Source organism: Rhinatrema bivittatum, chromosome 2 (genome assembly GCF_901001135.1).
Source record: "Rhinatrema bivittatum chromosome 2, aRhiBiv1.1, whole genome shotgun sequence".
Lineage (NCBI taxonomy): Eukaryota > Metazoa > Chordata > Amphibia > Gymnophiona > Rhinatrematidae > Rhinatrema > Rhinatrema bivittatum.
In genome coordinates, this window is record NC_042616.1 from 689,653,182 (window position 1) to 689,666,705 (window position 13,524).

Sequence of the window (13,524 nt, forward strand, 5' to 3'; positions counted from 1 at the left end):
TGCTTTTCACTTGAAGCAATCAATTCTCCTGACTTTCTTTCCAAAGCTTCATGCACATGAGGGCGAAAATGTTATATACATTAAACTGTAAAAGCTCTGGTGTACTACAACACCGAACACCCCCCCACCGGAAAGCATCTCAACTGTTCATCTCATATGATCCAAACAAATTTGGTGCATTGGTAACTAAAAGGACATTATTGAATTGGATAACCAATTGTATGCAATATTGCTACGCAGTGGCTGAACTAGATCTTGTCAATCCAGTCAGAGCTCACTAGGTGTGAGCAACTGCTTCTTCCATTGCATACCTTGGAGAAGTACCCATAGAGGACATACGTAAAGCAGCCATCTGGTCATCTGTTCATACATTCACTTCCCAGTATTGTCTAGATGTCTTGGCATCCACAGACAGTGCAGTGAGACAGGCAGTCTTGCACCACGCAGTTTCTAAATAGTCTGCTCTCCACGGTGGAGGCCAGGTAGCTTATCCAGGTACGTCATCCTGCACCCCTCAGTTTGGGTCTTCCCACAGATCATGACTAATTCGGTCCTGCTTATCAATTGAAAAAAGCAAGTTTGCTTACTGTAAATGTTTTCTGGAGATAGGATGAATTAATTATGAGGTCGACCTCCCTGGATAGCAGTCTGTCCTATTCTATTTCCTTTGAAAACAGACTGAGGAGAGGGTGGGAAATCCTGAACATGCTCAGAGCTCTACTAGCTTGGGGAGACAGATCTGTTTATTTCTGCCTGATAATGTCACTCACAGATCATGACCAATTTCATCCTGTTATCTTTGGAAAATACAATTTACATTAAGCAAACTTGCTTTTACTGTATTTCAGTTAGATTATAGGTATTTATTATAGTCCTCATACTCTAGTTCAAGGGAGTTCTTGATAACTAAGTGAATGCTAGAAATATCTGTAAGCTTTATCTTTTATAGTTTCAGAAATTGTAGCTTGATGCCTTAACTTTTGTTACTTTCATGCTTTCCCTTGTGAAAACAGTATGTGTACAGTAATGACGCTTACCCTGTCTCCTTCTTGGTGTCTAAAGTTTGGAGGTGACTCCTAAATATGGACCATATTTGTCCAGGCCTGTAAATATCTCAATATTCACTGCAGACCTCCTGAAAAGCAGGCTTGTGTGTGACCTTTGAGGGCTGGAGTTGAGATATGAATGGCCTAGGTTCATACGAATGAAGAATGTTATAGCTTGAAAACAAAACAAAAAATAAATAAATAAAATGGGGTGGGAAATGTCTGACAAGGGGGCAATGAAACTAAGTTGTTAGTCCAGAGGAAGTCTTTTTATGGTTAAAAAAAAAATAGGAACAGACACACAGACTAAATTTTTCACCTTAGAGGAAGGTAACAAATTGTTGTTGCCCACTCCCCCTCCGCCAGCTAGGATCTGTTCTCAGACCTGTGCTGTCCTAATTATTAATAAAATATTAGGAGTGAATGACAGTTTGAGCATATGGAATAATTCTCCTGTTGAGCTAAGAAGGAATGATGAAAGTGAATGAAACAGTAATGAAGTTAAGAGATGAGTTTTAGTATAAATAAGTGCAAAGTAAAGAAATGAGAGCAAGCCAAACTTCTTGAACAGAGTAGGCTCTAGTTTGACTGTTACCATTTAAGAAAGATCTTGGGGGCATTATGGATAGTTTTCTCAAAACACAATATGTTGAAAAAAAAATAAAGCCAATAAAATGTTGGGTGTTAACAAATCAGCAGTCCTTGCCAATACTTGATAATAATCTGATGTCCCTGTCTCAGAAAGGGCATAACTGACCTAGAGGAGAAAAACAGAAGAGGACAACCAAGATCTGCTTCAACTTGAGGAAATGCTAAAAAATCAACTGGGACTCCAGCTTGGAGGAGATATCATAGATGTGTAAAATTTTGAAAGCTGTGGAGAAAATAAATAGGGAGCTATTCTTCACTGTGCCTTTATAATGTAAGAACTAGGGCCATCCAATTAAGTTATTAGATATTTAAAAAGGAAATACTTCACTCTGCCATAGTTTTCTTATGGAATACCTTGCCAGAATAATTAGTGAATATAAGGGAGTTTCAAAAGGATTAGACAAGGATTAGACAAGTTTATGGAAGATAGTTCAATAGGCTGTTAACATAAATCAGAGCAACCTTAAACCATTAAGTCTGGCAGCTCATAGCATCATAAAGTCTCTTTATGTAGGTTTATTGCTTGTATAATTCAGATGACTAAATTACAGTAAAATATATTATGATTTAAGGTGTTGTGATTGTTTTTGCTACTTGGCCCATAAATTTTTATAAGGTCAAGCAAAATGGCAGCCCTCAAATGTGGGTGACATCTGAGTCCAGCATGAAAAACTTAAGTCAAAGTTTCTAGAACTTTGACTATACCTCATTGAGCATGCCCATGAATTGGAGTTTTGTTACCTTACATTCCTATTTCTGGGCCTTAGCATTATTGTTAGGTTTGCTGGATCGTTTGTTGCAGGGTCCTGTGGTTTTCTTCTTTATAGCTTCCCTAAATAAGGTTTTTCAATTATTTTTCTGTTTTCATTCATCCCTGTACTCTGATCTTCAGTGGTGTGCTGTCTGTGCCTGTCAGCCATTCAGTCACTTCTGCCATGGAGTTTGCTTCACTTTTGTTTTGGCAGAACATGTCTAGTGGGATCCAGTAATGCCACCAGTGTGCAAGGACTATCTATCTTTGATGCCCACAATAAAGGTATCCTCTGGTCTGGGGCATCGCATGATGTCCACGGGTATCACAAATGTGTGACCATGATCCCAAAAGGATGCTGTCCCAACTGGAACTCATAGAAAAGCATTTCAGATATTGAAAAACTGATCCATTGACATCAAGGAACATCCGAGCTCCATCAGTGGAGGGAGCATCTTCAGCATTGGGGTGGGGGGGGGGGGGAATGACACTCCTCCCTGGGTGCTGCTGGCCAATAGGGAACCCAGAGAGAGAGGGCACCATCTTGCTCTTTTTGATCGAAGAAGGCATTGGGTTCCACTTCTTCGACACTGGTATTGAGATCCAATGCATATTATTGAGGGAAGCTGAAGAAACTTTGGCATCAGTCTCCATTGGTGCCTGTTAGGAGAAGGGACAATTCAGCATGTGTCAAGACACCCCCCCCCCCCCCCCAAGCGATTTTATGGTGAGGAGAGCTCATCCTCTAAGAAGGCCGAGGACTCACGATAGCTTCCACTTGTCCAGGTGTTTGCCACCAATCCACCTCTTAGTTCCAAAGAGAACATGGTTGCTCCCCTGCCTCCCATTAGGTGTTAGCATATGCTGTCTTTTGAGGAGGAGTTGATAGAAAGATCCAGCAGGCTATGGAGAAGGTGCTGCAGGGCCTTGGTGCCAAGGCATCAAGGACACCGAAGCAGGCACCAGCGATACTCAAGTCTCTGCTTGATTCCTTACTGGGCTTAATGGTGAAGGCACCATCATCAGAGCTGGATCCAATACCAATGCCCAGAAAGGGATCCAGGTCAATGACTGCTGCCTGCTGTTGATCTCCAGCTCCTCAGGGGAGGAGGCTTCCCCAGGCCATCAAAACTCCTAGAGATTCTGGCCAAAACAGCCAAGCAAAACCTGTCCTTGAGACCTTGGCTGGGGTTTGAGTATTGAGAGAGTCCCACCAGGAGACCAGGGTGAGTCAGACTCCAAATAGTCTTGGGGGTGCAGCTATGAGACTGCAGAAACCTCTGAAGAGGAAGTGTCAACAGATCTTTCCTCCATCAGTGAAAAGGAAGTCCCCTCCTGAGGACCTCTCCTTCATAGGGTTTATGAGGAAACTGGTTGAGGCTATTCCATTTGTTACAGCAATGAGACTATCCTCCAATTCATGGAGCCCCCTTAGGGAAATCGTGGCAGTCCCATCTACAAGGTCATTGTTTGAATCCACCTTTGGACGCATTTACAAGCATGTTTTCCCATTGGACTTTAATTTCATACCATCTCTCCTTTTTGAACTCTGATCTCCTGTGCCATGAGCTCGTCCATCTGTGGGGATGGTTGTTGGGGCCATGAATCTGATGGGCATGGAGAATGTCCTTGCAGATTGATTCTGTTCTTGGAACCCATGAGTGGTCCCTGAACCAGGAGTGGAGAATCGGATATATTCTGCCTCTGGATATACCTGTCGTGGATCTGTTTGTGTCCCCTCAGAGCAGGAAGGTCTTTCTCTTCTATTTCAAAAAGAGCACATGGCAAAATAGACTGCCTTTGCCCTAGACTGGGCAGAGGTCTGCTGGATGTGTATCCTCCTAGTTGCAAAAACTCTGAAGCCCAAAGAGGACAGGGGAACCATGATGCTAATTAGCCCCCTTTCGGTCACAACTGATCTGGTTCCCACTTCTCCAGAATATGTCCATTAGAGTACCAATCAGACTGGGGACTTTCCCAGACCTCATCACTCAGGATCAGGGTAGGTTGTGCCATCCCAGCATCAGGTCCCTTTATCTCACCACCTGGATGTTGAAAGGATGACTTGTAAAGGATTAACTTATGACTTTAAAATTCATAATCAAATTGTAAAATATGACTTTATTAAACAGATTTGTTTGCTTGTTATATTTTCATTGAACGCTAGAGGGCTTCAATCTGCCACAATATATTACAATGAATACAATTTAAGATTTACATCTACAGAAATTTGATTAATATTTCATATCTAATGAGCTAAATAATACAGTTAATACTGAGATTTTATCATAATATTCTCTCAATCATTAAGGGCAAAAGAGAGTAAACTACTGTATAACCTCTAGATTCCCATATCCTTAGTTTTGTATTACATACTTTATATCTGAGTCTTTATTAGCTGGCCAGGCTAGAAATTCAGTGGGGAGATGCAGAAGTTCTTTCTTCTGATTCTTTTTTCTGTCTCTGATTATACAATTTTTAATAGTGCTTTTTTGTACACTTCTTTGCCTTCGGGATGCAGCTGAACATTTGTTAATTGAATTCAATATGTTCAAATCCTCATAAAGGACTTCATATACAGTGTCTCATATGATTAGCCATAACATATACTCTCCAAATGGCTATTTTGTAAGAATTAGCAACAGACACCACCCTAGATTTGTCAATAGGCACCCATTATACCTGTGGCAGGCAAGCATTTAGGGTCAGGCTATTTAAGATTTGCTATCTTCCAGCTCTATAAATTCATTCAGCAAATAGCCTTCTGCTATTTCTGTAACAAAATCCTAAATCTGTCCCTGAAGATGTCCATCTTCAGGGACAAGCATATTGCTTGTTATCCAGATTCTTATCAATTAATCTTCAGCCTTTTTTGTTTTGTCCAAACTCAGTTTTATCATATGCAGCATCAAAAACTTTCTCTCCATCACTCTACAGACCTCGCAACCCTACTGAGTTAACAGATGTGTGTCAAGATTTTATCTTCAAGAAACAGTTCCTCTAAAAAAAAAATCCTATGAATTTAAGTTGAGGATTGCTGTGTGCCGTGAGCAGATGACCCTAGATCCTATCTCATGCTCCACACAAAAAAAGCTTGATTAGTTTTTGCATTTATCCAAGTCTGGTCTCAAGACTAACTCCATAAGAGTTCATCTTAAGTACAATCGGCGCCTGCCTTCACCATGCAGAAGGTAAACCCATTTCTTTACAGCCTTTAGTTGTCTGGTTTATACTGGGCCTTCTTCATTTGAAACCTCCCATCAATCCTCCCACTGTGTCTTGGGACCTCTACACAGTTTTGTCCCAGCTGATAAAAGCTCCCTTTGTTCCACTGTACTCCTGTGACCTGAAGTACCTGACCTGGAAGGTCATATTTTTGGTAGCGGTCACTTCAGCATGCAGGGTCAGTGGGCTCCAGGCATTAGTAGCTTATCCACCTTTATACCAGACTTCATCCTGATTGGGTGGCCTTGCGAATCTGTCCTAAGGTGGTATTGGAATTCCATCTTAACCCAACAATTGTCCTTCAGCATTTTCCCAGGCCACATGTCCACCAATGTGAACAAGTGTTGCACAGTTTAGACTGCAAAAGAGCTTTGGCCTCTACCTGGTGTGGTTTGAAATCCATCGAAAGTCCACCCAACTTCTTGTTTCTTTTGACACAGTCTAAGGGTTGCTGTTGCCAAATATACTTTTATTTAATTGGCTAGCAGATTGCATCTCCTTTTGTTATGCCCAGGCAGGACTGAATCTGGTGGGTTATGTCAGGGCTCACTTTATCCAAGCCATGGCAGCATCAGGGGCTCACCTGTGATCAGTCCCTGTAGAGGAGACCTGCAAGACTGTGACATGGAGTTCTCATTACACATTCACATCTAATTACTGTTTGGACAGGAATGGTTGGTGTGATAGTAGGTTTGGCCTGTCTGTCCTTTGGAATCTGTTTGTGTAGAGCTAGACTCCTTTCCCACCTAGGACCCATTTTTGTTCCAGGTTGCTGCTCTTTGATAAGCTATATATAGAAAAAAGGCTTTCTGCCAGCAAAAACAATTTGTCTGTTGGCACCTGTTGCTTTTTTTTTTCTTTTTTCAATGCTTTTTGTTAGGGGCAGCCTGTACCTAGATTCCCCACATGTGAGAGCTGTCAACTTGCTTGTCCTCTGAGAAAGCAGAGGACATTACCTGTAACAGGTGTTCTGAGGACAACAGGATGTCTGTTCTCACGAAACCTGTCCATCTCTTCTTGAAGTTAGTTTCTCTGTTTTGTCCCATGGTCACAGGCATGCTCAATGAGGACAGTCAAGGTTCTAGAAACTGACATAGTTTTCTGTGTTGCGATACATCGGATAATGTCACCGAGTGGTGAAGACTGACATCTTGTTGCCCTCGGAGAACACATGTTGCACAGTAAAAAAGCAGAATTGCTTACTTGTATGTTTAACTAAAAATTAATTACAAAAAAGAATCTTAGAGTCCAGGGCTATGATGTACATTTCATTTGTATCTTGTTGAGGCAGCAAACATATGTAATGTACTATTCCTTATTATATACGTTTTATTTATAGAGGTGTAGGTGCCGGCTGTAATACTAAGGAAGTCATAGAAAGACTGAGATACCTCAAAGCAGAAATTGAAGAGCTGGAACTAAAGGAAAAAGAGCTTGAACAGCAGAAATTATGGCTACAGCAAAGCATCAAAAATGTTATGGACGATTCTGTCAACAACAGATATCCTTTTATACAGACGTGGAATGAAATGACCCAGGACTTTCTCAGTATAAACAATTTTTTTTTTCTTAAAATGTTTAATCTTAATGGATGCTACATTCTTGCTAATCCAGCATTCCAGGTGCTATTTATAGAAGCTTCAAGCAATCTTTAAATTTTCAGTGAGTGTATACTAGTATGCAGGAGTTTGCTAAACTAAATGAATTGCAACATTGCTTTAAATTTCTATGCACAATTTTAAATGTTGTGAAGGTTCACATTTAAAATGTGAAATCCTCGAGGCTTTTAAATGTTTGTTTTTTTGGGTCTCTACCTGTATCATTTCACTTCAGTCAACCCCAAGCCACCAACAGTGTGATCCACTGTTCAGAAAGCAGCTGATTGACTTATGGTGAGATAAGAAAACACGTGTGGGTATCCATGTTTATTGCAGATTCCTACAGAATAAAACATTGGGTGTTTAAACTGACATTAAGTGTCACTTCAAGTTTGCTAGTTCCAAAAACATGCATCTGGATATGCTGCTTTATGGGCATACATTGCAATTTTATCTATCCATAATATTGCATTATGATTTTAGTTTAAAGCCATCCTCAGGCTTGCGTCTTTCAACATAGAATGGCAAACCTACTGAGGAGGATTTTAAACTAGAATTGTCAGGAATGAGTGAGAAAAACCCTAAGGTAAGTAAAACATATTTGTATAGTAAAGAGAGAAATGGGGGACGGGGAGGGCAATATTTTGAAAACCATATACACTAATGATCATAGTATGGGAGATGAAGACCCGGATCTGGAGGCAATTATGGAAGAAGCTGATTTAAATGTAGTGGCTGTCATGGAGATCTGGTATATAGTTATGCTGGACTACAATCTATGATAAAGGGGATGGAACTGCTCCCCTAGGAGGAAAGACTAAAGAGGTTAGGGCTGTTCAGCTTGGAGAAGAGATGGATGAGGGGGGATATAATAGAGGTCTTTAAAATAATGAAAGGTCTAGAACAGGTAAATGTGAATCTTTTATTTACTCTTTCAGATAATATGAGTACTAGGGGGCGCTCCATGAAGTTAGCATGTAGCACATTTAAAACTTATCTGAGAAAATTCTTTTTCACTCAACGCACAATTCTGGAATTTTTTGCCAGGGGATGTGGTTAGTGCAGTTAGGGTAGCTGGGTTTAAAAAAGGTTTGGATAAGTTCTTGGAGGAGAAGTCCATTACCTGCTATTAATCAAGTTGACTTAAAAAAAATAGCCACTGTTATTACTAGCATCAGTAGCGTGGGATATACTTAGTTTTTAGGTTCTTGCCAGGTACTTGTAGCCTGGATTGGCCACTGTTGGAAACAGGATGCTGGGCTTGATGGACCCTTGGTCTGACCCAGTATGGCAATTTCTTATGTTCTTATGTCCTTATTTGGGAAGGACCAGGTAGGAGTCATGACATTATTATATATTTTATATAAAGCAACAACATTGGTAAGGAGGAGGCACTGTAGGTTAATCTGAAAAGAAGGAATAGAACATCTATTTATATTGGTGTACTATACAGAAAGAAGACATGGATACAGAGTTAATGGAGGATATTCACAGGATTGCTATGAAAAGGAAAGTGCTATTGCTAGAGGATTTCAATGTACTAGATGTTAATTGGGACATTCCGGCTGCAGTGTCTTCTAGAAGCAGGGAGATCCTGGATTCTCTGCAAGGAGAACTATTCTGTCAAATGGTAATGGAACCCACAAGGGACAGTATGTCTGATAAGAGTAGTTGATCATCTGGGATCCAGTGATAACTGGATGGTATGGTTCAGTATTAAAGCACTAGAGATGAAGGGTCATTCAAAGGCAAGGGTCCTAGACTTTAGGAAAACTAACTTTTTTTTAAAATGAGGGGAATACCTCAGAGTTATTAGCTGGATGGAAAACATCTAGGGTAAGTAGAAGACCAGTGGGCAAATTAAAAGGAGATATAAGGACAACTAATCTTTTTGTTGGAAAAGTAAATTAAGGAAAGAAGAAAAAGAAGCTGTTATTTTCTAAAGAAGTAGCTGAAAAGGTAAGGGAGAAAATGTTTGTCACTGACACTGGATGTGCGCCTTAGATATGAAAGAGGAGAATGCTCTTCTATCTATCCATCAGTCTCATTACAAATATCTCAGATTCTTAGTGGATTCTTCTCACTACCAATACAAAGTTCTCCCCTTTGGACTTTCAGCAACCCTGAGGGTCTTGACAAAATGTCTGGCAGTAGCGACAGCATACCTTTGTCGCCAGGAGATTTGGGTCTTCCCTAACCCAGATGACTGGCTGGCAACAAGATCTTCCCAAGCAGGGGTGTTGGACTCCCTGCAGAAAATAGTCCAACGCTTTCGGTCACTAGGATTCATAATTAACTTAACATAATAACAAGAATGTCTGTATATAAAAGTTAAAAATAAAAAAAAATAAAAAAAACTTTGCCAAGTCAAACTTCGTTCCTACCTAGAGAATCAGTTTAATCAGTGCCTGGTTATACTCATTGGAAGAGTGTTTTCCTTCAATCAAATTGAGCATTTTGTCTTCAAACACTGGTCCGCAACTTACTACAGCGGGATCAGGTCCCAACCTGAGCAATCCTGGTTGTCTCTGGGCATATGATAGAAGTAGTTCATGAAGTTCCCAGGACCTTCCTTACTTTGTTGCGTCAGTGGTATGAGTTGCTTCAGCTTTTGTTGTATCCTGTGAAAATTACTGTGGAAATATTTTATTTATTTGAGTTTTTTCTATACCGGCATTCAGGATAAGTATCACATCATGCCGGTTTACAATAAACAGGGGGGTGTGATAATAGGTTACAATAAAAAAGAACAAATAACAAGTGCTGAGCGAAAATAATTGCAGTTACAATAAAACAGGGAAATGTACAACTAGGAGCAGAGAAAGGCGATAGGAATTTAACAGAATACATTTACCAAACTTTAACAAAAAACATTTACAGAATTTATGGCAATTGCTGGGTTGTGTCATTTGCAATGTTATAATTTTCTGCGTAAGGGTAATGACTGGAAATTGGTTAGTAGTGAGTTAAGATTCATTCAGGGTCCGGAAAGGCTTTTTTAAATAGCCACGTTTTGAGTCTTTTCCTGAATGTTGGGAGGCAGGGTTCCTGTCGTAGATCTGGTGGGATGGAGTTCCATAGAGGAGGTCCTGCTGTGGAGAATGCCCTGTCTCTGAAGGTTATATGATGGGAGGTTTTGGAGTGAGGTACCTGTAGAGATTCTTTATAGTACTCTCTTATGGGTCTGGAGGAGGTATGTTTTCTGAAAGGGATTTGTAGATTGAGTGGCGCGTATTGATGGATAGCTTTGTAGATTGTGGTAATGGACTTATATAAGATTCTATAATGAATTGGCAACCAATGTAGGTCTTTGAGGATTGGAGAAATGTGATCTCTTCTCCGTGAATTTGTCAATATTCTGGCTGCCGTGTTTTGAACCATCTGAAGAGGTTTAGTATGCGATGATGGAAGACCTAATAATAAAGAGTTGCAATAGTCTAACTTAGAGAAGATTATTGCTTGTAAAATTGTTCTGTAGTCATGAGCGTGGAACAATGGTTTTATTCTCCACAAAAAGGAGAAAATGTCTCCTTTTTGTGGCTAGATCCACAGGTCTTGAAGATAGGTGCTCTTTTTCAAACTCTACCTTGACAGGTAACATTGGTAATGGATGAGCCCACCAAGGGTGGGAAGTGCACATGGGCTCCTTCCAAGCTCGAGGGATCTGGTTGGCAGTTGAATGCCTGATTCAGATCAGCCTCTTGGAGCTACCAAGCATTTGGCATGCACTGAGCGTATTCTTGCATCTCGTGCAGGGAAAGAGAATTTTGATCTAAACAGACAACCAATTGGTAATGTTCTATATGAACAAACAGGGCACAAGGTCCTGGACTCTGCTAGAAATGTTTAAATATTTGTGAGTGGAGGGGGGAGCGTGACGTCACGCTGTGAGATGGCAGCTTGATCTTTGAGCTCCCGCGGCTACCCTCCAGATCCGCAGCGATCCGCGCCCCTACTGCACCGGCCGACCTCAGATAATACTGTGTGATAAACCTGCTTACGCCATGGCCAGTAAGAAAAAAACTATGGATCTACAACGCTTCTCATATCAGAAAGATATTGGCAAAGATCAGGCCTGCTTGCAGGCGGTAGAAACTGAAGCCCAAGATGGCGGAAATTTGCGCGCTTTGTCTCCGGAGCCGTTGCTGCCTGACCCCACTTTAGAAGACTGCGCACTGACTGACCACCCGACCAGAGCTGAATTCCGAGAGTGGTTTGCCGGTATCAGGTCAGATTTGAAAGCGTATCGCCAAGAACTTTTTACTTGAGTCGAGGAGGTTCGGGAGGATCTTGCGGCCCTAGGCCATCAGGTTGGCGACATAGATGTGCGAGTCGAGGGTCAGGCTGCGCAATTACTAGCGCATACCACTCTGCTAGATACCATACGTGCCGACAATGCTCAACTTACGGCGAAAATCGCTGATTTAGAGAACCGGGCGCGACGGAGTAATCTACGATTCCGGGGCCTTGCAGAGCCCTCGGGGACAGAGGATTGCCACGCATTGATTCGTGGGTTCTGCCTACACCTTCTCCGGGAGTCCGCCAAAGGCGGCGATTTCGAACCCCCGGAAATCCTATTCGATCGGGCACATAGAACTTTGAGAGCCCCGCAGGCTAATCGCCCGCGAGATGTCATTGTCTGCTTCACCTCTTACCAAATTAAAGAACGGATTGCTGTGGCAGCGCGCGAGAGGAATGAGTGGGATTGGGAGAACCAGAAAGTAGCTGTCTTCCCAGATCTCTCCTTTGCTACGCTTCAGAGTCGGCAGTCTTTTCGTGAAATTACTACCTTTCTACGCAGCAAATCAGTGCGGTATCGGTGGTCCCATCCCTTCGGCCTCTCCTTCTCACACGCTGGCATAACCTATAAATGTTTGACCCCAGAGGAGGCCCTTCCGGGTCTCTCCAGCCTGGGCTTCGTGGCCTCGCAGACCCCCCGTAGAGTCCAGAGTGCCGCTCTTGCGCGGCCCCAACACCCAGCGTGGCAGAGAGTGGGGAAGCGGAATAGCCGGCTTCGGCGTCAATCAGGTGGTTCTTCCCCCTCACAAGGCTCGGGCTGACTTTTTTCACTGACATAACACGCGGTACAATTGTACCTTTCTCTTGTCCGAGATTATCTGTTGTATTATCATATGTTTTCATTTGATATGTACTGCTTATAATACTGTGGGTTTGCGGATCGCCTGTATGTTTATCTTACTGTTTGAAAGTTGAAGGTTGTGGGTCTCGGGGGGGGCGGTGGGAAGACTCCATCTCAAGCATTTGTGACCTCACATATATTCCCCTGCTTGGATTGGGAGATGGTCTGCCTGGAGGATTTGGCAGACAAGGGTTTAGGGGAGCACAGCTTTATCTGTGTTCTCATGGGAAGCATGCTATGCTGTTTATTGTGCTTTCATGTTCTTGTGACTGTTGATGCACCACTCCTTCATGCTGCATATTATTTGCTAATGACAGGATGTTCTCTTTTTCGATTTCTCATCTCATATTCCTTAAGCTATGTATCTCTGGCTGCTTCATGTTCTCTCTGGAATGCTTACCCCACTTTTTATACTTGTGTTGGTTACCCTATGTGAGTCTATGGATTATAGTGATTCTAGTGGATATCTGGCGTTCGCCTTTACCAGCTAAATGGCTATGATAAAAGTTTTATCATTGAATGTTAAAGGATTTAACACTCCTCAGAAGAGATCCCTTTTTTATAGGGAGATGAGAACGTCTCGCCCGGATATTGTCTTTGTCCAGGAAACTCACTTAACCCGTAGATACGAGGCATTATTGAAGTCCTCTACTTTCCCATACCAATATTTTTCTGCGGCAAACAAAAAGGCAAAGTATGCAGGAGTGGGCATCCTTTTCGCGTCTCATATGGTATTTGAATGTAAACAAGTGGTCTCGGACCCTCAGGGCAGATTTTTATTGCTAAATATTACCATGTTTGACCGTGATTTCACATTATTAACTGTATATGCCCCGAACAGGGAACAGGCTGCCTTCTTTCAGCAGATAAATAGGGTTCTTCTGCAACACGCTTCGGGACATCTTATTGTAGGGGGAGACTTTAATGTACCTCTTTCTCCCTCCTTAGATACATCTAGGGGTTTCACCCACACAGCTCAGACGCATACTAAAGCTTTTAAAGCTCTTATGTCTGATCATAATCTCTTAGATTCATGGCGATCTACCTTTCCACATTCAAGGTCCTATTCCTTCTATTCCAAACCGCATGATTCATACACCCGTATTGATTATT

The 13,524-nt window shown here is 41.9% G+C and overlaps 1 protein-coding gene across 2 annotated transcripts in view; it reads left to right on the forward strand.

Moving 5' to 3' along the window:
- E2F5 (E2F transcription factor 5) overlaps positions 1–13,524 on the forward strand; it is a 147,491-nt gene that overhangs the window by 32,884 nt on the left and 101,083 nt on the right. For both annotated transcript variants that reach the window (XM_029591583.1, XM_029591584.1), the window contains exon 3: positions 7,013–7,174. In XM_029591583.1, coding sequence (XP_029447443.1) covers positions 7,013–7,174 — 162 coding nt within the window. The remainder of the gene's footprint in view (positions 1–7,012; positions 7,175–13,524) is intronic.